Source organism: Pteropus medius, unplaced genomic scaffold (genome assembly GCF_902729225.1).
Source record: "Pteropus medius unplaced genomic scaffold, Ma_sr-lr_union100, whole genome shotgun sequence".
Classification (NCBI taxonomy): domain Eukaryota; kingdom Metazoa; phylum Chordata; class Mammalia; order Chiroptera; family Pteropodidae; genus Pteropus; species Pteropus medius.
The window spans coordinates 25,375,008-25,399,224 of record NW_024346667.1 but is presented as its reverse complement, the minus strand read 5'-3'; the positions used below and the strand labels follow the sequence as shown (position 1 = coordinate 25,399,224).

The 24,217-nt window shown below is 35.3% G+C and overlaps 1 protein-coding gene across 1 annotated transcript in view; it reads left to right on the top strand.

Annotated features, from left to right (window-relative positions):
* Window positions 1-5,187: 5,187 nt before the first annotated feature.
* Window positions 5,188-24,217, top strand: part of NAF1 (nuclear assembly factor 1 ribonucleoprotein) — a 30,849-nt gene continuing 11,819 nt past the window's right edge. Inside the window, 4 exon segments of the mRNA XM_039876279.1 lie at window positions 5,188-5,742; window positions 9,670-9,841; window positions 17,198-17,291; window positions 19,188-19,270. Of these exon segments, the coding sequence (XP_039732213.1) occupies window positions 5,384-5,742; window positions 9,670-9,841; window positions 17,198-17,291; window positions 19,188-19,270 (708 nt within the window). The 5' untranslated portion in view covers window positions 5,188-5,383.

Genomic DNA, 24,217 nt, shown 5'->3' with positions numbered 1-24,217 from the left:
TACAGGAACATTTACCAGCTGTGTAACCTTGGGAAACTCGCTAATCTACTTTGAGCCTCGGTTTTCTTATCTATAAAATGGCAGTGACAATTATATCTACTTCAAAATATTGTGGAAATAATTAAACATATTTATATAGTGCATAGAATAGTGGCTGGCACACAATTAAATGCTACAGATGTGTTTGCACTTATTATATTGTATAATGGAGGATAGCTCAGATGCACCCTTTCTGCCAATAAATAAAGCTGAAGAAGGATCGAAAAGGTACTAGGCCGAGCCTGTCCAGCTCCTTTTCTCAAGTTCATCAAACATGTAAGTCACTCTCTTCACCAGTGGGATGTGAGAGGAGACTGGAAAGCTAGAGGTTTTACTTTCACACTCTCAGTCCTGAGTAGTGAAGTGGCAATCTTCCCTCTACAGAAACACGAGGAGCGGAGTATAAGTATTTCCCCTTACATTCTTGGTACATATTTTTTCTATTCTTTCTGTCCACGCTCAAATAAGTCTGGTAAAATGTTTGGGGCTGAAATAGCACGTATGTCTTTCTTTTCCTTACTGCATTAGTCTGCAATGCAAAAATCAGACGTTGACCCAGTCTTACGAAAATGGGAATAATGACTTGCTTAAATAGTCACACATCCTGCCTCTAGTCATTGTGTGACAAGTATTAGAAAATCTTCTCATTTCCATTTAATAAGGCATTGCAGGCTTCTAACTGAACTGTATGTGTGTCTATTCATGTCTTTTTAAACACTGAAATAAACTAAGATTGATAAGTATGTCATCTATAAAAATTCCTGACTTAGAAATTTGGAAACAGAAAACGAAGCCTATATAAAATGACGTTTCCAGAAAAGGCATTAAGTTTCAATTTATTGCTGTATTTTTATTTTATTTTATTTTATTTTATTGCCACTAAATTCTTTCTTCAAATGAAATGTTACTCGAAACCCAACACGTGTAAGAGATCTGGAATGCCAGTCTTTCCAACCTCCCCATTCCTTAACCCTCATCTTGATCAGCTCCTGATACACTCTGAAGGGTCTATGGAGCTCTGCTCTGGTGGTCTTTCATTATTTAAAACTGACATTTTATATCGTGAGCTCCATGAACTTAAGGGCCTTTTCTGTTTTGTTTACCTCTTTATTTCCAATACCTACCACCTGACACAAAGTTGATGCTTGGTTAATATTTACTGAATGAATGGGTGAATAAATATGACTTGGACTATCACACAAAGTAAATTGGTGAGACTGAAACTTAGTATATATTGAGTGACTAGAAAGATGTTGGTGGCATTACCAGGATAGGAGATAAAGGAGGAAAAGTATATGGAAAAGGATGCTGAGATCCATTTTAGATATGAGAGTATGAGGTACTTGTGGGGGCATCCAAAGAGAGGTACCAACAGACAATGAGCTAGTCAGTTTATTCAGCTTAGACTCAATGGTCTAGCACTTCAACTCCTGCTTTAAAAGGCTTTCGTTCACTTTACTTTCAAGCACTATGCTACTCTGGGGATGTTTTCTGCCCTCACATAGTCACTAAGGCAGTTTCTTAAACTTTAATGTGGATGCAAATCACCTGAGGAATTTTGTTGAAATGCAGATTCTGATTCAGAAGGTAGGGCCTGAGCTTCTGCATTTTTTAACAAGTTTCCATGTGATGCACTATGATATTTTGAGTAGCAAGGCATTTCAAATCAATGAAAATGGCACTAAGAGCTGGTTAGCCATTTATTTTTTTTTTGTTTTTATAACAAGTAGAGACTGGTGAACTTGCAAAATTCTGTTTGTTTTTCAAATAAGTTTCTTCTCATAAATTTTACTTTTGTACTTTAAAGAACATGCTTAGTTTTTTTTTTTTTACATGTTAGCTTTGAAATGCAACATGGCTTTTAATTCATAATTTAACTCAAGGCAAATTTTCTTAATTTTAATAGTAATCCTATAGATAACTTATTCTTTCAAGGGTGTTTTTTTTTTCTTTTCCTTTTTTTAGCTTTTAGCCATAGGCTAAAGACTTCAGGCTAAGTTTAGCAGTTGTTAGACATAATGCAGTAGAGTGGCAAGCTTTGGGAAGTAGGTAAATTCAAGATATTTTGAAACATTCAAATGCTTAAAAATAGGAGCGATTGCATAATAGTGACCTAGTTTAAAGGTAGGCAGAAGTACAACTTTTCTTATCCTGCAACACAGAGACTGTCCCCATCCCCCAAACAAATAGAGATTTTTATTGGAAACCGGTAGCCTTTCTTAGGTTAAATTCATTTAAACTGAATTAATAACTTAGATTTCACCTGTAACTTTATCTGTAAATCATTTCTCCTTTATTATTATTGTTTCATAAAGATAATTTGTTTTCTCTTTCTTTCAAATTTCCTTTTTAGGATTTGTTATGATTCTGGACATCGAGAGCCAGGTGTAAATTAGACACTATGATCTTAAGTTCATGAGACTTAATTTATGAGAAAAGAGAATAAAGAAGTAAATAAATACAACCATTTCATGTGAAGATATGTATTATCAAAAATAAAAAAGAGCAATGAGCTAGAGAAGGACTGGTATTGGAGGATACTCTTGGACTGTGTGGTCTCTGGGGCGTAATACAGTAGAAACATGAGTAAAATGAGGAAATGAACCATATTAATATGAAGGGAAGAGAGAACAGCAAAGTAAGACTGCCCTGTAAAGAATAAGCTTGGTGTATTGAAGATCAAGATGATCAGACAGGAACAGCACAAGGCAGGGGAAATTGGAGAGACAAGTAGCAGCCAGGTCAGGCAGAGTTTTGAAGACCAAAGGCAGGGAGTCTGGATTTTATTCTAAGTGTGATGGTATATATTTCCAGTTTTAAACATAAAATTACATGATCTTATTTATTCCCCATTGTGAAGTTCTCCTACTTTCTCAGATTAAAAAATTCATGGTTCTTTTTAAAGGCCCAGCTCAAATGTCATAGTCATTGTAAAGCTTTCCTTATCTTTCCCAGTACTTCCCTTCTCTGTAGTATTCCTATTTTGTACATTCCACTACCACAGTACGTGCTCTACTATATACTAACGCATTTATCACTTGTTTCCTACTTGTCATTTCTACTAAAATGTTATCTCCTTGAGGGTAGGGACTGTGTTTTGCCCAGTTCATAGTGCAGTACATAGACACAGTAGCAAGTAAATGATTACTGAATGAACAAATGGGTATTTGAATTGTTCCCACACCAAACTTCTGGCTTTAACCTATGAAATTCCAGTCTTATATTTTCAAAAGCCCGCTGGCATTTTCAACTGTCCAGTTTTTCCTGAAACTCAATGTCCAAAACTCATTATCTCATTCCAACTTCTCCATTATTGGTAATAGTAACTTCTTTGTTTCCTTGTTTAGAAATTTTACAATACTATAATTTTTCTGATACTAGGGATTTATCTCCTTTACTCTATTTCATTGACTCTAGCGCTGGTTCAGACTTCCATCACTTAATTCCTAGAAAAATGCAACAGACTTTTGGCTTGGTAGAGGTCATTCTGACTCAAATTTCTTCTCCAATTCATACTGCTTATCTCTACAATACCATTGTCATAGAAGAATCATTTTATTTATAGGTTCATGCATTGTTCTATTGATCAAGTATTTTTGCACACTTATGTGTATGACAGGGGCCATTCTCTCATATAAAATGTTAATTATTGCTCAAAAGCATTAAATAAGATAGTATTTGTATCTCCATTTTGCAGATAAGGAAAACGAGATTTAGCTATGTTAGGCTACCTGCCCAAGGTCACAGTTACAGCGACAAGGAAACCGGAGAGCTGAGATTTGAACACAGGTCTATTAGCTGGAACACTGAGCTCTGCTTAGTCATTGCATTAGTGAGTAATATCTCAAGTTTAAATTCCTGCCTCTATTTGGAGGATTTCCATGATACAGCCCACCAGTCTTACTTAATTTCCTATTACTGCATCTCGTAGTCTACATTCCAAATATCTTTCTAGTTATCTTCTGTACATTGATCTTTTTAATTCAATTGATAGTATCCTCAAAACCAGATTTCTGTGAAGATCTACTACTGTGGAAGGCATACAATAATTCTCATTAAATATAGCAAGCCCTCTGTATCTATAGGTTCAACCAATCTCAGATGGAGAATATTTAAAAAAATGTTACCTTGTTGCTGATGTACTATGTACAGTTAGGCCTACGATGGCTGCATTAGTATTGAACATGCACGGAAGATTTTTTTCTTTCCCTAAACAAAATAGTACAACAACAGTTTACACAGCATTTACATTGTATTTGGAATTATAAGTAATCTAGATGATTTTTAGCATACTGGAAGATGTGAGTAGGTTGTATTCAAGTACTACACCATTTAATTTAAGGGACATTGAACTTCCGTGGATTTAGTATCTGAGGGGGAGGGGAAGAGAGTCCTGGAAAAAATTCCACCCCTCCCCCCCACCCAGAGGACTATAATTGATAAAATCCTTAGCACAGTCCTTGGCACATGTCCATGCTTAAATAGTAACAGTGATTATTTATTATTACAAGAGATGCTGACGCATCAAATGGAAGTTCTAATAGGGACCCAGAAAATTCTGATCCACACCTTAACCTTTAGAACTTTTTGCTTGCTTGCTTTATGATTTAGAGTAATGGTTTCCCTGGCTGTTACTACATTTTAGTCCTTTCCCACCCTTTCTATGAAGCAGTGTCAACTACAACATGGACATCACCAAGCACCAACATTCTGTCCACCGTTACTGCTCTCTTTAATTTGAGAGTGCTTTGCAGGAAAAAAAAAAAAAAACATGAAATAGTTGCGATTTTTTTTGAGATGAATGGTCAACATGCTTGTTATCTATCAATGGATTTAACTTCACTTTAAAGAAGTTTACTAGAAATGTCTGTTCAAGTCTTCCTGGCTCAAGTTTCTGATGCACAGAGCCTCGCACAATCAGGGATCTCCCCTGTCCTACAATCCCTCCTTCCATGTATTGGCTTGTAATAGAATTGACCCAGATTCACTAATAGGAGTCTAGCCGTCGGACCTTACGGTGTAAGTAGTACACAGTACCGAAGAAGCAGAGAAAGAGGCGGGCTTAGGGCCACCTGAAGTCTGGTATTCAAAGGTCCTGCGGTGCGCCCCGCCCCCAGTGAGCGCAGCCGCGTCACGTTACGTCATACGCTCTCCCGGAAGTGCCGCTCAGTAAACGGTGGGGGCGTGTCCCCCAGACAAACCCGCGTGGAGTTCCCGGAGGAACGCGGGAAGTGGGGGCCAGGCGGGGCTATATCCACTGTCAAGGTTGCTTTATTTCCCTAGCAAGCCGGGACCCTGTCCGAGGCCCAAAACGTGAGGCCGATTGGGTCTCCGGCGCGACGCCATGGAAGTAGTGGAGGCCGCCGCTGCTCAGCTGGAGACTCTGAAATTCAATGGCACCGGCTTGGGGGTTGGTCAAGGTCAGACCGTGCAGTCACCGAGCTCCGTTCCTGTCCCAGCGCCACCGCCTTTACTACAGTCGGATGAGGGGTCCGCAGACACTGAGAAGGCCGTGGAGGCTCAGCTAGCCAGGGAGCAGCTGCCTGAACTCGTGCTGAGCACTGGCGTCGGCGGGAATCCGGCGCCGCAGCTGAGGCCAGAACCGCCATCTGGAGGGAGCTGCGTCACTGGCGCCAGCGCTGCAGCACTGGCAAGAACACCAGACTCCTTGGAGACTTCAGACTCGGATTCAGACTCGGACAGGTCGGGTGCCTGCGGGTCCCGAAGCTGCGGGGAGAGGGCTTGTGTAACCTGCGTGGGGAGCCCGGGCCTTGGGCCGGAGTGGATGCTCGCGCGGGCGGGGGACTGGGGGAGGAGGTCCCTGACGCTCACTGCGCACGTGTTGACAAGTAACTCGAACCGCCCATTTCTCGCTGTTCACTGCAGATGCGGTTGTGAATCTTGAGCCTAATGATCAAATCGCTCTTCTCTACATGTGGTAGTCTGAGGATATTGGAATATTCCTGTAACTACTTAGTTTGGCGAGTCCTTTTGTAGTGATAACTTTTGAGTTTTGTGTCAGATCTGATTCATCAAGTTTAGCGTGTGGTCTTGTTTTTGAATTAGAGGGGCTGAGGATTAGTTAAAGGATTTTGTGGGGAGCATGTCTTCTTGAAATTAGCAAGATATTTTTATTTAGTATTGTATGTTCTGTTTAGGTTTTATAAGCCCCACCGCACATGTCTTAAATTTAAAACTTGTGGGAGAGGACTTGAGTATGTAGGATGTTCCTAACCCACACTGAACATTGATTACAAGTATTTAAGTGTGTTGTGTGGGATACTGAACAGAGGTGAACAAAATAGACATGATTCCTGGCCTACATTCTAGTGAGAGGGATGGAAAATATAAGTAAACATCAAATAAATAGAGTTGGTGAAAATTACCAAGGAACAATCAGGGCACTGAGGAAGTATTAGGAGAGCCCAACCCTGTGGGACCCTGTAGCCAAGTTAAAGTTTTAATTCTAAATGCTTGAGAAGCTGTTGAAGAATTTCAGGCAGAGAAATGACGTGCTCAGTTCACATTCTAATAAGCTTTGCTCTGTAAAGGAAAAATTGAACTGGGTCAAGAGTAGAAGTAGAGAAGCAAGAGTGAAAATAGTTGGAAAGCTTTTGCATGAGTCCATGCTAGTGTGGAAATAGATGGAAAGATGTTGCTGGAGTCCATAATGTGACCATGGTTATTTGGATTGAATATTTTGAAGTCACCCTGATCAGGCTTGCTAATAAATGTGGCAGTGGGCTAGACAAAGAGCCATCAAATGGGTGGATTGTTGTGCTGTTTACTGAGATGGCTGGAGACCAATAGGAATGTTTAATTTGGATAATTAATTTGAGATTTCTCTGACAGCCAATTAGAGATGTCAGGTAAGCAGTAGTATAATGAGTTTAGAGTTTGGAGGACAGTTCTGGACTAGAGATGTACAATTTCAGCATCAGATTACAGATAAAACTTTAACTTTTTATTGACATTTTCAAACTTAGATAAAACAGAGAGAATAGTATAATGAATGCTCATCACCAAATTTAAGTTTCTAATATTTTGCTAATCTTGTTTTATCTAACATTTCTAATTTTTTTAACCTAATAGTTTTAAAGCAGTCAGCGTGCCACCTTACCTGTAAATTCTTTCCTATGCATCTCTAATTGATAAAATACTTTTTACATAACCACCATGTCATTATCAACCTTAGTAAAAATCCTAATTCCTTAATACCACCTAATGCTCAATCTGTATTCAGATTTTTCTGGTTGTGTCAAGCAGAAAAATCTGTCATTTAACAGTTTGTTTGAATTCGAATTCAAACAAGATTCAAACCGGGCATTTGAGTGTATGGCTTTTAATTCTTTTTTAAGTGAAGGTGGTGTTTAAAGCCATAAAGACAGGACGTGAGGGATGAATTCCACTGTAGCACAGTGCATGCCAAAAAATGGAAGTTTTTTGAGGGAGTGGGGAACCATGTCAAATGTTGTTGAGAAGTTAAGTAAGATGACAGAAAGGTATCCACTGGACTTGGCAACTTGGAGATTGTTGATGATCTTGTTAAAGAATGGTAGTGATGGAAGCCAGTGGAGGAGTAAAGACTGAATGAGAAATAAAGTAGAGACAGAATGTGTTAACAGCTCTTTCAATAAATTTTAAGGAGAGAAATGAGGTCCACAGCAGGAGGGATTAAAAAGAGGTACTACAGAACACTGGTATGCTGATGGGAATGATCTGAAGCAGAGGAAGAGATTCATAATACAGTATAGTAGGAAGGAGTTCACTTGAAAATGGCATGGGTTCCTCAGTCCAAGTGGTGAAATTGGCCTTTGCCCATTTTCCCCTGTAATAGGAGGAAAGACAATACTTGCTAGAGCTAATGTCTTGATTTCAAGCCCTTCACAATCCATCTGGGAAGACATGTTTTTCAATAAATTATAGTATAGTAAGCAACAGGTTCTAGTAGGACATTTGAAAAAAGTTCTGTGGGAAATGTGGAAGGAAGTATATAATCCTTTTGTTGGGTACAGGTGACTTCAGAGGTGGTAATATTTGAGTTGAGCCTATAAAGAGAAATAAAATTTCTCTACATTGAAGACGTTCTAGTCTAAGGAAATACTACAAAGGGAAAGTTGTATAAATTTCTATGTTAAGTGTAAAGCTCTGTATGAGAAGTGTTAGGAGATGGGATTGTGATGGTTACCAGGAGCCTGGTTGTAAGGGGCCTTGAGATGCCATGCTAAGGAGCATGACCTTTACCTTGTACACAGTGTGGATTTAGGGAGAAAAATTGTTAAGGTTTTTCTCTGTATTTTAATTTTTCTTAATGAAAGAGAAGAATAGTATAAACCCTTATAGCAATCAACTTGATTGAACTGTTATTAATATTTCAGAACTGTTAGTTTCATATATATATGTTAATGAGCCATTTTAAAGTCATTTACAGCCATGATACTTTGTCCCTAAATATTTCAGCATTCATTCTCTAAGAGAACATTCTCTTACATAATCACAATACTATTATCACATGTAACCAAATCAATAATAATTCCCTCATATCTAATGTCCAGTCATGAACATTTTTTTAAAGCAAGAGTGTGAACTGATTAGGATAGAGGCCATGTGAACCTGAAGGTACTAGCAAAACAGCAATAGGATAAAGGGGTGATTGTTGTGGGACAGACTAGTACTGATATCAGTTATACAATTATTACAGAAAAGCAGGTGAGAAAGGAAGACTCAAAACAGGAGTAGCAGTGGAAATGGGATAGAGAAGTGGAATAAGAGTGATATTTACTAATCTGAAGATAGGATTTTATCATTGACTGTGAGAATGTGATAGCTCAGAATGATTCCAAGGTTTCTACCTACAGTGACTGGATCAAATAAAGACTAAGAAACAAATAAAATCGAAGCTCAAAGAGAAGTGATTCAATAAGGAGAATGTATTTTTTTTTACTCCTTTAATTTGTTAATGTAAGGTAAGTGTGTGCCATTCATACAGAGGTGGCCAGCAAGCAGCTAGAGATTAGGCGTGGAGGTTAGAGATATCAGCACTGAAGATTTGGGCGTTGTCTGCACATGGTTGATGATTGACAACATTGGAGCAGATGAAGTTTTTGATGAGAAGAATACAGAGAGAGAAAAGGAAATAAAGATGGACCTTTTAGAAAAGCACATAAAAGGGGCCAAAGTGGAGTAACTAGCAAAACAACTTAAACTTGTTACTGGTAACAAGAATTGCTATGGAAGTCAAGGGCTAAAGGAGTTTCCAGAGAGTAGAGTGGTCAGCATGGTTGAGAACTTTGAGTTTCCAGGTGTCTGGAGACTGACAGGAAACCCTTTTTGACAATTAAGTGAACTGATTATTGGTGACCAATAAAAGTACCTTGCCCAGAGCCCTGTCAGTGATTTGTCACATGCTTAATTATATTCAGACATATATGTGACATTGAGTCTATTGTAATAAGGGTTTTTGAAAACGTTATCAATGGATTAAGGACTACTTTCCGAATACCATAATCCACTTTAAAACGCTAGTTTTTGAATTACACCAGTAACAGTAAACATGTAGAAATTTTCTAGTTGAATAATGTTAATACCATCATATTAATGATATACTAAGTTTTCAACTTTTTCTTACAGTGATACAGATTCAGATAGTTCAAGCTCCTCCTCTTCCTCATCATTTTCCTCATCTTCCTCTTCCTCTCGGATATCACTTCCTCCAGTGCTGTCGGATGGAGAAGATGATTTACAAGTTGAGAAGGAAAATAAGAATTTTCCTCTTAAAACAAAAGATGAGTTACTTCTTAATGTAAGTACTTAGCTTTGTTACTAAACCTCATTTGGATATTCTAAAATATATTGTGGTACTAATATTGATCTCATTTTGTCTATATCTGTTCCGTAAATTTGAAAACTATTCTCAATTTCTTACTTGACATTCTTTCGCCATGCTTTTTCTTAAGTAAAAGAGTATTTGATCTGAATGATTTCTAACATTGCTTCTAACTCTAACATTTGATAATTGTTCTTCCCAGGGCATTAAATTTATCTTACTATTTTTCATTTTTTATCTTCCCTAGAAGATATTTCTTATGTAATTTACAACTTTTTTGTTGTTGTTGTTTGTCCTTACGTCAGAAATTACAATGACAATTGAAATTATTCTTTTAATTGATTGCATTTAGAGACATAGGAAGTGAAATTAAGTGGGTTGAGCTTGTTAGGATTTTTATTTACTTGATGTTTTTGGAGTGTTTTAATTATTGGAGTTGGAGAACAATTGACAGATTTGTTTTGTAAAGTTAGGTTTTGTGTGATTATTTCTTCTTAAACTGTAAGCCGTCCCCAGGAGGATGATAGTCTGGTTGAAACCTCCTGAGTCAAGAAGAAAGTGTTCTCAGAATTTCAGAATATAGGCTGTATTGCCACATTTTTATTCTGCGTACCCTCACATGTACTATAGTTATTAACAGTGCCTTTTAAAAATTTAATGATCACTAATTTCAATTATTATATAACACTTAAAAGAATGCTAGTTTAATGCAAGATTTGAAAAACAATTTGAAATGCCTAGAGGCAGTAGGATGCCTTTTCAAGACAGAATTCTACCAATATTATTTCTTTTTCTTTATTCATAAGAAATTTCCTATCTCACTTAGGTGTCATGTATTGAAAACTCTTGGATTTTTATGCAACTTCATCAGTGTTTCAAGTTTTCATCCTATAGACCTTATTTGGTTTCTGAATAATAATGTAGTATATTTTGTATATTTTGTCATGTGAAGGATGAATGCAAGCTTTCTTAAATTATATTTGTTTGGGCCATTTGCCACTTAATAAAGCCTTTGAATTGGAACTGTAAAGTTCAAGGAAAAAAATGATCGAATTACTTTAGTGTGTTGAATTCCAGTAGTTCATTTGCCAAATGCTGTGATGTCTGGGGATTTTTATTTCTATGTTGCCTTTTCTTTTATAATGATATGAGTGAAATATTTTCTTCCTTTACTTGCCTTTGTTATTACATCGAGAAGTATCGAATAAATATGTCCAGAAAAACTATTTTTACTCTTGATATTTGAGTCTGTAAACATAATTTTATTTAAATGATAGCATAGATATTTATCTCGTTTTAGATACTGTACGTCTAAAACAGATATTTAGTTTCATTTTAATTTTGGGAAATAACAGTTGTGAAAGTAGAGATTTATCACAAATCTTTATTCCGAAGTGGAATATTCAGGTTAGCATTAAGACTTCATAGTAATAAGGTGCATGCTGTTATAAAGTGGTCTTAAAATTATACCTGTATTAATGGCTGAAAATGGTGTTGTTGATATCTGATTAAATGTTTTATAATGGAGGGCTCTTTAGATATATGAAAATGTAAAGCAGAAATGTAAAGCAGGTCTTTCTGCAATGATGAAAATGTTCTATATCCATGTGGTCTTAATGTTTTTAAGTCTTTGAGCTTAAGCTATTGTCTTAAGCCACGGAACACTTGAAATGTGATTAGTGGGACTGAAGACTACGTTTTAAATTTTATTTAATTTTAATTAATTATATTTAAATAATATAGGCAGTGTCTATTATTGGATAAGCAGAATAAAATGAGTCTTTCCCATCCACTCATCCATCTTTCCATGAGGATTGTAGGGTAATCCAACTTCACACTTTAATCTTCCTAACCTGCAATAAATAGCCTTCATCTGTTATTTTCAGTATGCTTGGTTTTTGCTTACCAGATGATGATCCTTCTATCCCAGGTTTCCCTCATCGTCTCTGCCTTTAATTTTTTAATTCATCAGTATGCATTTTATTTCTGATTCTTCATATTGTGTGTGCACTGTCAAAATGGTCACGTCCTTCAGTATGTGTTCTGGCCATTTTTCCCCTTATTAGATTCTGTCTGTGTTTTTCTCTTTTCTGTCACACATACACATCATTTCCCCACTCACGGAAAATCAAAGTGATCGATTTTATTTCCTCAAAGGAGATTATGAGACTGAGGTGATTTATTCATTATCTTACTGGGCACAGCTGCTATGTTATCAGGGAGCAAGGTGTTAATCTAATAATTGTAATATTTGCTGTTGCAAACCTGAGCTATCTATGCATCAATCCTGGCAGTGAACCCTCCTTGGAAACCTGCCTTTTTTACTTTATTTTTTGAAAAGGTTGTGTTGAGGTCCTTTTTGTTCTTTGAAGATTCTCTTTTGAAGTCTAGGAATCATATTTTCAATATTTGATTTTGGCTACAACTGAAAAAAGACTGACTCTTCTGAGATGTTTGTTTAGCTTGGATTGATGAGTCAATTCATTCAGTAAATATATACTAAGCACTTCTATGTGCTAGTCATTGTTCTGGGTGATACAGCAATGAGCAAGGCTGACCAGGTTCTAGTTTTTGTTGAATTTATTATCTAGTTAGGGAAATAGACTTTAAGAAAGGAAATAAATGGGACGTTAGGCAGTAATATGTTTACAAGAAAGAAAAGCAACAGGATAATTTGGTAAAGAGTGACTAGTCTTGTGGGTAACCTAATACTTTAGGCTTAGTAGTTAGGGAAGAAGTGACACTTGACATTCAGACATCAAGACAAGATCTCTTGTCTTGGCATGGAATTCCAAGGAACTTTCTCTTTGAACCTCCTAAAGTTTGACCTCTTCAAACCTGCCAAAAATCTTTATGGAAAGCACGTTGCTTGGGTGAATTCTTGTTAATGGAGTTTTGGATATTTTCCCCCCTTTTGTTCTTTCTTTCTAGCTTGCTCACTTAAAAGGAACAAATATATCTTTTCTCCATTGATTCAGTCCCCCAAATGTCTGCCATTTTCAAAGCAAATATACTGTTTGACTTAACTAGACTTTCAAAGGAAATTCTGTAACAGATTCTCACATTGGAATTGTACAAAGCTTGGTTTTGGTTACTGACCTCACTTATGTCTTATGTGTTTTTTGTACAGTATTTAGTTCTTTATATACCTTTTGTGTTCTGCAGAGTATTTGGGATAGAGATTTTAGGCACATCGCTTTTATAGGTAGGTGTGTTACTATTAAGAGCCAGGTTAATGTCTTCATTGGCCTTTTTTAGGAATGCCCAGGAAACTGTATATATATTACTGTGTTAACACGGTCCTGGGGTCACTGAGCTGGAATTAGAGTGTGGTGGTGATCAGATCACAAATAGCAGTGTCTGTGTCTGTTTTTTCCCTAAGTTTGGTTCTACACGAGATGGGAGATCTCTATTTGTAGGTGAAACTTTTAGTTCTGTCAATATGTAGGTTGAAAATAGAGTAGCAGCAGGAATTAAGAGGGTCCGCCAGATTGTTCTAGACCACAGAATGAGTCTCTGCCCACTACAAATATTCTGGCTTAGTGTATCTTCCCTTATCTTCTTCATGCTGGATATTTCTTAGACATCCTTAGAGCAGAATATTGGGACTTCTCCAGACCTTATAGACTGACCCGCTCAACATAGAGTAAATTATATTATATTAATCTCAAAAAATAGTAAAAAGGCATTTGATAAAATTCAGTCATTTCTGATTTTAAAAAAATTTGGTAAGATAGCAATCAATATATACGTTTTAATCTTATTAAAAAATTCTAGTCAAAATGAATCATTATGTTTAATATTGAAACATTCATAATAAAGCGTCAGACATCACAATTGCTTGACATTCTAGAAATACCAACCAATATTTAAAAGTGAAAAACGTGATGTCCTAATATTGAAAAGGAGGATTTATATTTTTAAAATATGGTAATATAGTGAATACACAAGAAAATCACTAGACACAAATTTCAGCATGTTTTTGTGTGTTTAAACAGTATCCATTTATGATAGCAGTAAGTAATATTTAATAATTAGTAATTTATAAGAGCAAATAAGATAAAATGGTTTTGAATGAGCTTAAGGACTACTTAGAACCTATAATAAGACAACTGTAGTTAAATGTGATTTTAATCAATACTAATAAACTAATATAACAAACTGGTTTTAAAGTTTACCTAGTAAAATAAACATGTGAGACTAGCTAGAAAAATTCAAAGGGGAAAAATATTGATGGAGTGCATAGGGAAACTAGCCCTTATTCTCAAATATTAAAATATGTTATGAAAGACACAGTTGTTAAACAGTTTAAACACTGAAATAAGTTAGTAGGACATAATGGAGATTTCAGTAAAAAATCCAAATATATAAGTACATTTAGTATATGTTAAAAATTGTTTTTCATGTCAGTAGGGGAAAAGATGGATCATTCAATGAGAAATAACTGGCTAGTTATTTGGGTAGAGATAAAGCCAATTTCTACCTTGCTTTTGTATAAGAATAAAATTGCAAGTGGACCAAATATGCAAATATTAAAAATGAAAATAGAGAAGCCATGAAAACATCAGTGAATTTAAAACTTAATTTGGTCAAGTGAAGGTCTGTCTCAAAAGCTAAAAAATGGAAAACATTGATATATTTGACTACATAAAAATTAAAATACCAAAATTCATTAAACAAAATGCTAAAAAAACATGCTGGGAGGTAAGGGAGTGTGTATTTGCTACATATTTGATAAAGAGCAAATGTTCTTAAAAACCAAAGTTCTCTTATAAATTAATAAAAAGATAAGCCACCAGAAGAAAAATGTGTGAACTATACAGAGAATTCATAAATACGTAAAAATATCCACGAAACATGAAGGATGGATATTCAGTCTTCCTGCTTAATGAAGAAATTCACATTAGAGCAAGATACTATTTTGGGCATATCAGCCTGGCAAAGATTTTCATCTCATGATGGCAAGAGTGTAGGAAAATGTCGTTTGTGGAAGTGTGAATTGATATAACTTTTTTGGAATGAAATTTAGCAATATCTGTCAAAATTTAAAATGTTTATATCTTTGGATCTAGCAGTTCCACTTAGAAGAATTTATCACAGGAGCTACTCAAAGATATATGTGAAAGAATGTCGTGTCATTGTGTATAATGGTAAAAATTTTAAAAGGGCAGATAAATGTCGATATTTTATTAAAGTAAAACATTTTAAAGTTATGAAAGTTTATATCTGCATAGTAAATGTTTGAAAGACTAACAGCTGTTTCTGGAGAGGAATTAGGAGGTTGAAAGAAATATGGTAGAGGAATTTATTTTTTACTTGCATCCTTCTGTGCTTTTTTCCTTTTATTGAAAACGGAAATATGTATTACTTTTATACTTTAAAATTAAAAAAATAATTGAAACAGTATTAGAGTTTAGATTTCTATGAAAACATAATTATATTGCATTTATTTCTCCTAATGAAAAATGCAAAACGAGGAGCCTTTCATTTTGTGGTCAAAGAGCAGTTATTTAGTATTTGGAATAACAGTGATTTTGTCTCCTGAGTGTTAAGGACATGTGGTCTGCCTCCTGTCCAGTTCAGAGGTTTTCATAAAGATCTAACAACACTTCCGCTTTTGGAAACTGTCCTACCATTTCTTCTACCACTATACTCTTGACTTTATTTAATCAGTAGGCGTTATCACAGCCCAAAAGTAATTAAAATATTTGCTTTAGATCTTACTGTAATTTGGTTAAGCAGCTGGGCAGATTTCATCACTATCCTTCTGCATTAGAAAATGTCATTAGAAAATGCCACTCCCAGAACCAGAATCAGTGTGAGACCTGTATCACTATTGCCCTCTAAAATATCAGTGAAGCCCTCCTGTCTGCAGTCTTCCAACATGATAGTTCTCCAGTCTTAGATTTAACAGAGTGTGGGGTTTCTTTAGCTAAGAACTTAAACAAAGCTGTTCCATATCACATTCTTTACCAGTTTGTTCTAACAACTGAACTCCCTTCTCTATACTGATATACACACGAACCACTTTCAAATCATGGTCTTGCCAAGAAAAGGCTTTCCATATTTAATATGATTAAATGACAAGTAGTTGTCCTCTTCCTAAAAGTACAGAAAAATTCTGATACATAAAACACAATTGTTTTCTTCCAACACCAGCAGGCTACCCATACAGAGAGGTGAGTCTTCTGCATTGCGTTGGTTGAGACCCTTAGTGTGGCTCTCTGTAAGTAAGTAATCCTGGATAAGAAAATAACATCTCACTGAAGCAAGTTATGCTTTAATCTAATTAAATGATTTTGTTAAAAACCTTTTTTGAGCCCCTGTAGAGGAAAATCATTACCCATGATGCATTCATCTGCAGTACACTGTGTTATTTAGGTTTTCCTGTCTTTTCCAACATTTCTCCAAATGTCATCTTCTCCCAGATTAACTTCTAACTGCCATTAATAGAATCTTTGCCCTTTTAAGGCTTCCTAAGGAAACACTTTGTTCTAAGAGTTAATTGTGATCCTTTGGCAAAGGTCAAGATATAGAAAGCTCTTTTTATTTAATTTAAAGCTTGAGGTCAGTTTTATTCTTAGGTTTTTCTTCTACTTCATCTCTACTTCAATATCTAGTTTCTATAGCAACCGAGATACAGTTAGGTGCTGGGTCAGAAAAGAGAACTCTTTAAATGTTAAGAAATTTAGTGTTTAACCTAGAGAGGGAAGATACCAGGCAACACCTTCACAGCTTTTCCAGTCTGATGCTTACATTCTGTTTCTAGGAATTTTGTATTTTTTCCTGAAGCGGCTAGACATTTATTTCTTTTTCACACAGTCCCAGAAAAGAATGCTGCACCTCTATTCAGTAACTTAATCACAGTCAAATTAATTGATTAACTAAATCAAGGCAGCTAAGAACGAGAACTTTTCCGTGGAAAAATTGTAGTGACCAGTAGAATAATTTTTCTTCAAGTGGAATGTCTCTGGGAATTATGTGCATTGTCTCTTTTCTTTACCTTGTATTTCTTAACAATAGTTTTTTTCTATTGTTTTTGGGTTTTTGTTCAAGCGTGATTGGAAAAATCTTGAATGGTACTTTTGTCTGTGTTCTCAGTCTAGATTAGGGTACAGATGTTAGACCTATTGCATCACTTAGGTGGGGAGATAACTGGAGGGGAAGAAGTGTTGTCACACTAAAAAGGATAACATTGAAGAGAGATGGTAAACTACTTAATGTTACATTTTCAGAAATGTGCATAGTACTTTAAAAAAAAGTATTCTCTTTTTTTTTTTAGTTAAGCTGTTGAAGAAGCTGGAGGAAGAGTAATGTTTTTTTATATTATAGGAACTACCTTCAGTTGAAGAGCTCACTATTATTCTTCCTGGAGATACTGAATTAAAGCCTCTTGGGATGGTTTCAAGTATTATTGAACAATTAGGTATGTATATATCTTTATTAATAAAAATTATCGATTTTTTCCAAGCATGTACTAATAATTGAATCATACTTTGACTAATAAATTTTAAACAGATAAATTCAGTTTTTACTTATTAAGTAATCCATAAATACATTGTCATTATACAAATTTAAAGTATGCTTTTATGGACGTGTTTCTCCAGAATTTTATTCGATGTGTAATATTGGTTTTCTATTGCTATTCAATTACTAAAAAATTTAGTGGCTTAAAACAACAGAAATTTATTATTTTACAGTTCTTTGAGCCAGAAGTCTGATATGGGTCTCACTGTGCTAAAATCAAGGGGTCTATCAGGGCTTGGTTTTTTTGTGGAGACTCTAGCCGAGAATTCATATCCTTGCCCCTTTCAGCTTCTAGAAGCTGCAGTCGTTCCTTGGCTCATGGCCCCCTTTTCTTTACCTTTAAAGCAGCCTGTAAAGGTTCTCTGCTTTTAAGGACTCCTTACATTGGGCCTGTATCATAATCCACATAATCTCTCCATCTCAAGGTCCTTAACTTTAATCACATTTTCAGAAAGAAAAAAAAAAAATTTAATGTTGCATATTCACAAGTTCAGGGATTAGGATGTAGGGCGGGTATTATTCTGCCTACCGCTTTTGATTTTCTCTTATAAACATGTAAATTAGAATGATCTGTCATGTAGTACTGGTGTGAAATATGAAGCTGTTGGATTAAAAGAGAACTAGATGTTATAGACTTCTTTTAGCTCCAGGATGTGAGGTAGGTACATGAAAGACCTTTAAGTTAATGAAGTTACCATTAACTCTCATGGTAAGATATACTTGAGACTAGAAGAGTTGACAAAGTCATATGATTTTTGAACTGGGAAGAAGACCTAGATTATCCACCAGCCCCCTTAGTATACAGGACTTAAGAAAAATTTGGCACTTGCTTTTTATGACCAGTTGTATAACGAGTCATTGGTAGAAATGAGACTTTATCTTTTGACTTTTTACTAACAATGTCCATATCAGTATTTTAAAAAATGAATATTTAGATAATTTATACTTTATAATTTAATCAAAATTTTGATCAAAGTGAAACATTTTTTTACAAAAATTATAATTACTAAAACTACCTGATTCTCGAGTCGTTACATTTACTAGTATTTGAATTATCTTATTAGGTATTTAATAAGATGCATAAATAAGTCAAACAGATAATTACTTGATTACATAGTGTTAGACTTGAAGTATATAGAAAAAATTTAGGTGTATATTCTCAAAAAATTTAGTGATGTATATTCTCAAAAATTAAACTTTTTCCTCTTTGCTGTGGTAGATCAGTTGTTTAACATTTGTGGCACTTAAAAGAATTGGAGCATATTAGACTAGTGAGATAATGCTTTTGCTTTTTGAGAAGGGAAGTGATCATTTCTGTGAGCACTGACATTCTTTACTTGTTTAGAGGAAGATGCTTTTGTGAAGTCTTTAACTTTTATATATATAATAAGTAATCAGTGCTTTGTAGAAAAGAACGTCTAGAATGAAAAAGAAACTAATTTCTTCTGAAACAGGAGTTTTATAACTAAATATGATTATACATATTTGGGTAAAAATTGCTTGAGAAAATGTGCACAGCCTGAATTTGTTGGCTCTTTAATTGGTGACTCAAATTTTTAGTGAGATTTTATACTTTTTTTTCTTCGAATTGTAACTTTTTTGCATTAAATAAAAATATATAGAACCTATTTCCCTGTGCTATGTGGTAATAGATTTTGTTTATCCAAGAGGAATAGTTAGAGGTGTATTACCTCAAGTTTTATTTTAAATTATATTGGAATAAAAGCCTAAACTCTTATTTAAATTCTGTATTCTGATAAAACCTTGAAGTAATCTGTTTTGTTTCATTTTTCAGTAATAATTGAATCTGTGACTAACCTACCTCCAGTAAATGAGGAGACTATAATTTTTAAAAGCGATCGACAGGCAGCAGGAAAGGTTTGTAAATAATTTAAATCTTACACATTTTTCTGTTTCTTTGTTGGTTTTCTGACTTTCCCTATCTGTCCTAAAAAGAGTTTATTAATTTTAGTAGATGAGCAATCCAGAACTCTCAGATTGAACATTCTCTTAGTACCTTTTCAATTTTCTTTAATACTACATGTCTGTGTGTGTAAAAGGTTAAATACTTTTATATGCCTCTTTGGTCATTCAGTGCACAGGTATAGAATTTTTTCCTTATATTCCTCAGGTACTTTACTAGGCAGTAGCTCTTCATATTGAGGAAGACACAGTTCCCTCCCCTCCAGGTACGAGAGTTAAGTGCAGTAGTCTTCCACTGTGTAGTAGTTCTTAATCTTTTTTGGTTTGCAAGTCCCTTTCAGTGGCAGCTCTGAAAACTTTAGGTTTTGGCTTCTTCATTTGGAAGCTGAAAGTGCAGTCTTTTTAAGGGGAAAAAGATTTCCGTGATGGCAGTAAAGTGTCACCATAAGCACATTCTAGGGGTTTAGGAATATGTGTACCTCAGTATTCACAATAAGGTTGGGTTCCTTTTCATATCTTACTAATCGAACAACCTTGAATGTCCATCCTTAATATGGAAGGCCATAGTTTACCCATTAGGTACAGATTTCTAAGCAGTCAGCAGAGGACATAAAACCTAAGATCAAGAATATCAATACTAACCAAATGTTCCTTTTCTGGCAGTAGGGACAGAGTTTTATTCACCTCAGTATTCTCCACTGCACAAAATATAGTCCTTTGGAAATTATACATGCTAATAAGTAAATGTATATTAAGTTGAAAACAAACCAATAGAAACCAGCTGCTATTCTTTGGAGAAGCAACTTTCTGGGGTTTAGTTTTTTCCAGATAAGCAACAGTTGGCTTCTTTTTTTATTCTAGGAGATATAACTAATTTTCATTTAATCAGAAAAACATATATTTTGAACTATGTTGTTCAGTCGCTCACATAACCTTCCCTTTTCTTTGCCTCTTCCTTCTATTCCATTCTAACATAGATTAGAAAGGGATCAGGTTTTTATTAGGGTCCTGCCACCTTGTACCACCTACATACTTTTTTTTTTAGGTTGACAGTCTTAATTCACCAAAGAGACGTGAGTCACTTAGGATTGTAAAGCAGTCAGAGGGAGAATTAATTGGAGTCTAGAGCTAATATATTTTGTCAATTCTTGAGAAAAGTTTGCGAGGGGAAGAATGTCTTTTTTAATGCCTGAAGGATAGTGCTGTACTTTTTTCCTTTCAGATACTTAGGCTCAGTACTTTTGTTTCAAATATTGGGCACTGCCAGTGCCATCATCAGGCTTTAGAGAAAACCTAGGCCGCTTAACCTCAGAGAAGGTTGAGAGAAAAAAGGAATGAGAAATTAGTAGATGACTGTGCTCTGAGTAAGCTCTCCGTGCCAGTTGGTACAGAACTTCTTTAGGAGAAATGGAACATTCTGCCCTGGTGCAAAAACAAAACATTTCTTGCTGTCCTCAAGAAAGTAGAAGAGGGAAGGAGAGACTGGTAAGGGAAACATACTTCTTGATTTTTCAAACTATGAATTGAAACTGATTATTTCCACAATTCCTTTTATTTATGATTTCATGACAGTTGCCTTTCCTATAAGTAGTGTAGACAATTTTAATTTCAATACACCCAACACTTCACTAATTAAAAACTCGTAAATTCACATGTCTCGTATCTAATACATTTGCATTCTCAGTCCTATAATTGTGACTAATATTGTTAGTATTCAGCTCTTCTGTCATTTGACTTTAAAAGGCATCAGATAAAAATGTAATATTTACACCTTTAACTTTAGCCATGTGACATATGTCTAGGGAGATAAATCTATTTCTAAATTTTACATAGAAAACTATGTAAATTCAAGAAATGAGAAGTCTTTTAAATATATTTGGTTATAAATCTAAACACCTCGAAATAATTCCTCAAAATAATGGCGAGAGTTGGAGGAAGAGTCGAGAGTATTAGTTAAACAAACCAGTGGCCAGAAAATGAAATTGAATCTGTTTTTGATCTTTAGCCTATCTTATCTAGACAATAAATGAGTTTGTCTTCAATGCCAGGGTTTTGCATAGTCTTTCTTTTCCCTCTGCTCTTGAATAATAATAGTAGTAATGAGCCATAGTGATAAATATTTTGAATATTTTTAGAAATGCACTGAAATCCTGTAAGGAAGTGAAATTATCTCCATTTACTCAAAAATCACAAAGTTAAAAAGCAAATTGAATTTACAATCTACTTGGTCTTATTCACTTCCATTTACCTCCCTGCCTCTTCCCACTGATTTAGGAGGGCAACCTCAGATTTGTACTTTTACTTTTGCCCATTACTAATGATTTAATAATAACCAAATATTGCTTTGTTCTTTTTGATAAATGATGAATGAAATTCCATTTTTATTGTTTAGTTCTTTAATATAAGGGATTGTTAAAAAATTGACCAACCTATGCCACCTATTATTATGATATGAATTTGTTGGTTATTTGTTTTGCATTTAGTTTGGGGTATTTATCAGAGCAAGTTTTTATTGTTATTGTTTGTTTTACTTTTTAATAGACCAAAACAAGATCTATTTCCCTGTCAAATATCATTGGATAGGAATTTTTATGGATTTTTTTTTTTAAAGAATGCTTTTTATTACAGTTTTAGCCAGTAGTATCTGATGGTTTTGTGAAAATCTCCGTGTTATATTGATATAATTTTTTCCCCCTCAGTAACTTGTGTAATCACTTGTATAATACACACAGTGGTTGAACTAATTATTTGATTTAATCAATAAATTATAATACTCTTTATTAATGGGAAGTCAAATAGTATATAACATGATCGATAGGCAATTCTGGATGGCTGTGGAAGTTCATTTTCCCCTTCCTCCTTTTGGTAGCTTAGCGAAAAGCTGGCTCAGCTAGAAAGACAGTAAGGCCTTTGGCCAATGGCATTCTTTGAAGGCTGTTCTCAGAGCGGCAGCATGTAGATCTAGGCCCTCCACACGCACAGCCCTCCAGCAGTGTTCCTGGGCCTGGACATTCCTTAATACGTTTCTTTTTACCTTGAGAAACTGGGAGTTACCTAGTCCCTCTTAGGCTCACCCATAAGTGTAACATGGTGCGTGTGAAGAGGACAGAGAGTGAGACTTATTCTCTCTCTTGGAGCGCCCTCTGTGCGTGTCTAGCCAGCTGACACAGGCAGGCCCCAGCTGCTGGGACTTTTGGCATGTTGCATACAGAACATCTAAACCCAGCCTGTGCTGTGGAATAAGAAGTTGGAGGACTGAACATACTCTTCTCTGCTTCTAATTTTTTTCCCAGCCAACCCTATGCTATGTCTGTACTATGCGGTGGTAGTGGTGTGTATTTGTGACCCCTTTGTGTGACAGGAATCCTTTCAGGTCTTTTACCAGAAAAATACTGCTTTTGAATAAGATGGTAAGTATCGTAAGTGGAAGGACACTTAGAAAACTACCTCTCAAATGACAAGGCAAATATAAAACATTAGTTGGATTACAGTTTTTTGGGTTATATTTTTATATGAATACTTCTATAGAATATATACTGTTTAAAGCATAAAGAAGGCTACTTGCCTACCATAAAGTAAATAGCTTAGACATTACTGTCTTAAGTTCTGTTTCTCACACTATCTCCGCAGCCTGTTCCTTCCTTTCCTTTTATGTCTAGTCAGGTAGTGTGGAAGTTTTAAAATCTCTGAAGTCTGGTGGAAAGACTGAGCAGGAGTAGAGGTTTAAGGAACTGTGAGATGAAGGGGGCTGGTCTGAGCCCTGCTTTGTCTAAAGTTGTTCTTCACAGTACACTGTAGCTCTCAGGTATTAGCCAGTTGAAAATCTATACTTTGAAGCTGATAGTTGTTTAAAACATTGTTCAGTGCTTTTTTTCTATAACTTTGGGTGAGCTAAATTGCTTGAGTGAACTCAGTCAAGTTTTCCCATGACTCTTTGGGGTAAGGTTATACATATTCCTTAGAGGACATTTGGTCTGTATTTGTTTCTGTCCAAAGTATTCACACTTATAAATCATCCCTGGGTTCAAATAGCTCATTACATTTATTTCTACTTCGGGTTTACAGAATTAATACGTAATTAATACATAAAAAGTACTATCATGTTTTATTGGTTCGATAATTATGTTGTGGCTGTACTGCCAATAATAACTCTTCTTGCCTCAGTAGCCTAGCTGGCACATAGGGTTAGGTAGGTGGGGCAGGGTTCGAATCTTGTAATATAGTGGGATTTATATTAACTATGCAAAAAAGTAGGACTTATATTAATTATGGACCAAACATCTCTATGGACGTTTGGACAGGACCAGATGTCTGCTAATCTAATACCTCTCAGTACTGGTGTGTGCCATACCCTGATTCCAAAATGTACCTTCCTGTTGCCAGCTGTATGTGGTATTAATTTACTTAAAACTTTTTCACGATTTTATTGTAGCTGTGGCTCGTAAACACTTCGGATCTTAAGAATAGGCAACTTAAGTGTCTTTTGATTTTTTTCCAAGAATTTTGAATGTCACTTACATTTTGGTTCAAATCAGCAGGTGCATAAGCCTGAAGCTATTAAGGCATTTCTGTAGGGAAATCATTTCTCACAGTTAGGAAATGGAATCGTGCCATCTAGGAAACAAGCCCTTGGGAAGCAGCTTTTTGTGCCAGATCACAAACAATGATTATTGTACCTTGTACTAATGGATTCATAGGTAATTTTTTAAAAGATATTTTTTATCCCTGTCCAAACTTAAAGAATCAGATCTGTTGATATTCATAGAGTTAAAAAAATGAAAATCATTTTTAAGACTTTTTAAAAATGTGACAAGTGAGATGATGTTTTACTTCAATCTATGTAATGTGGGCCAGTAAGAGATGTGCTCCAGTATATTCTTTCTATCCTTTGCAATTTGGTTT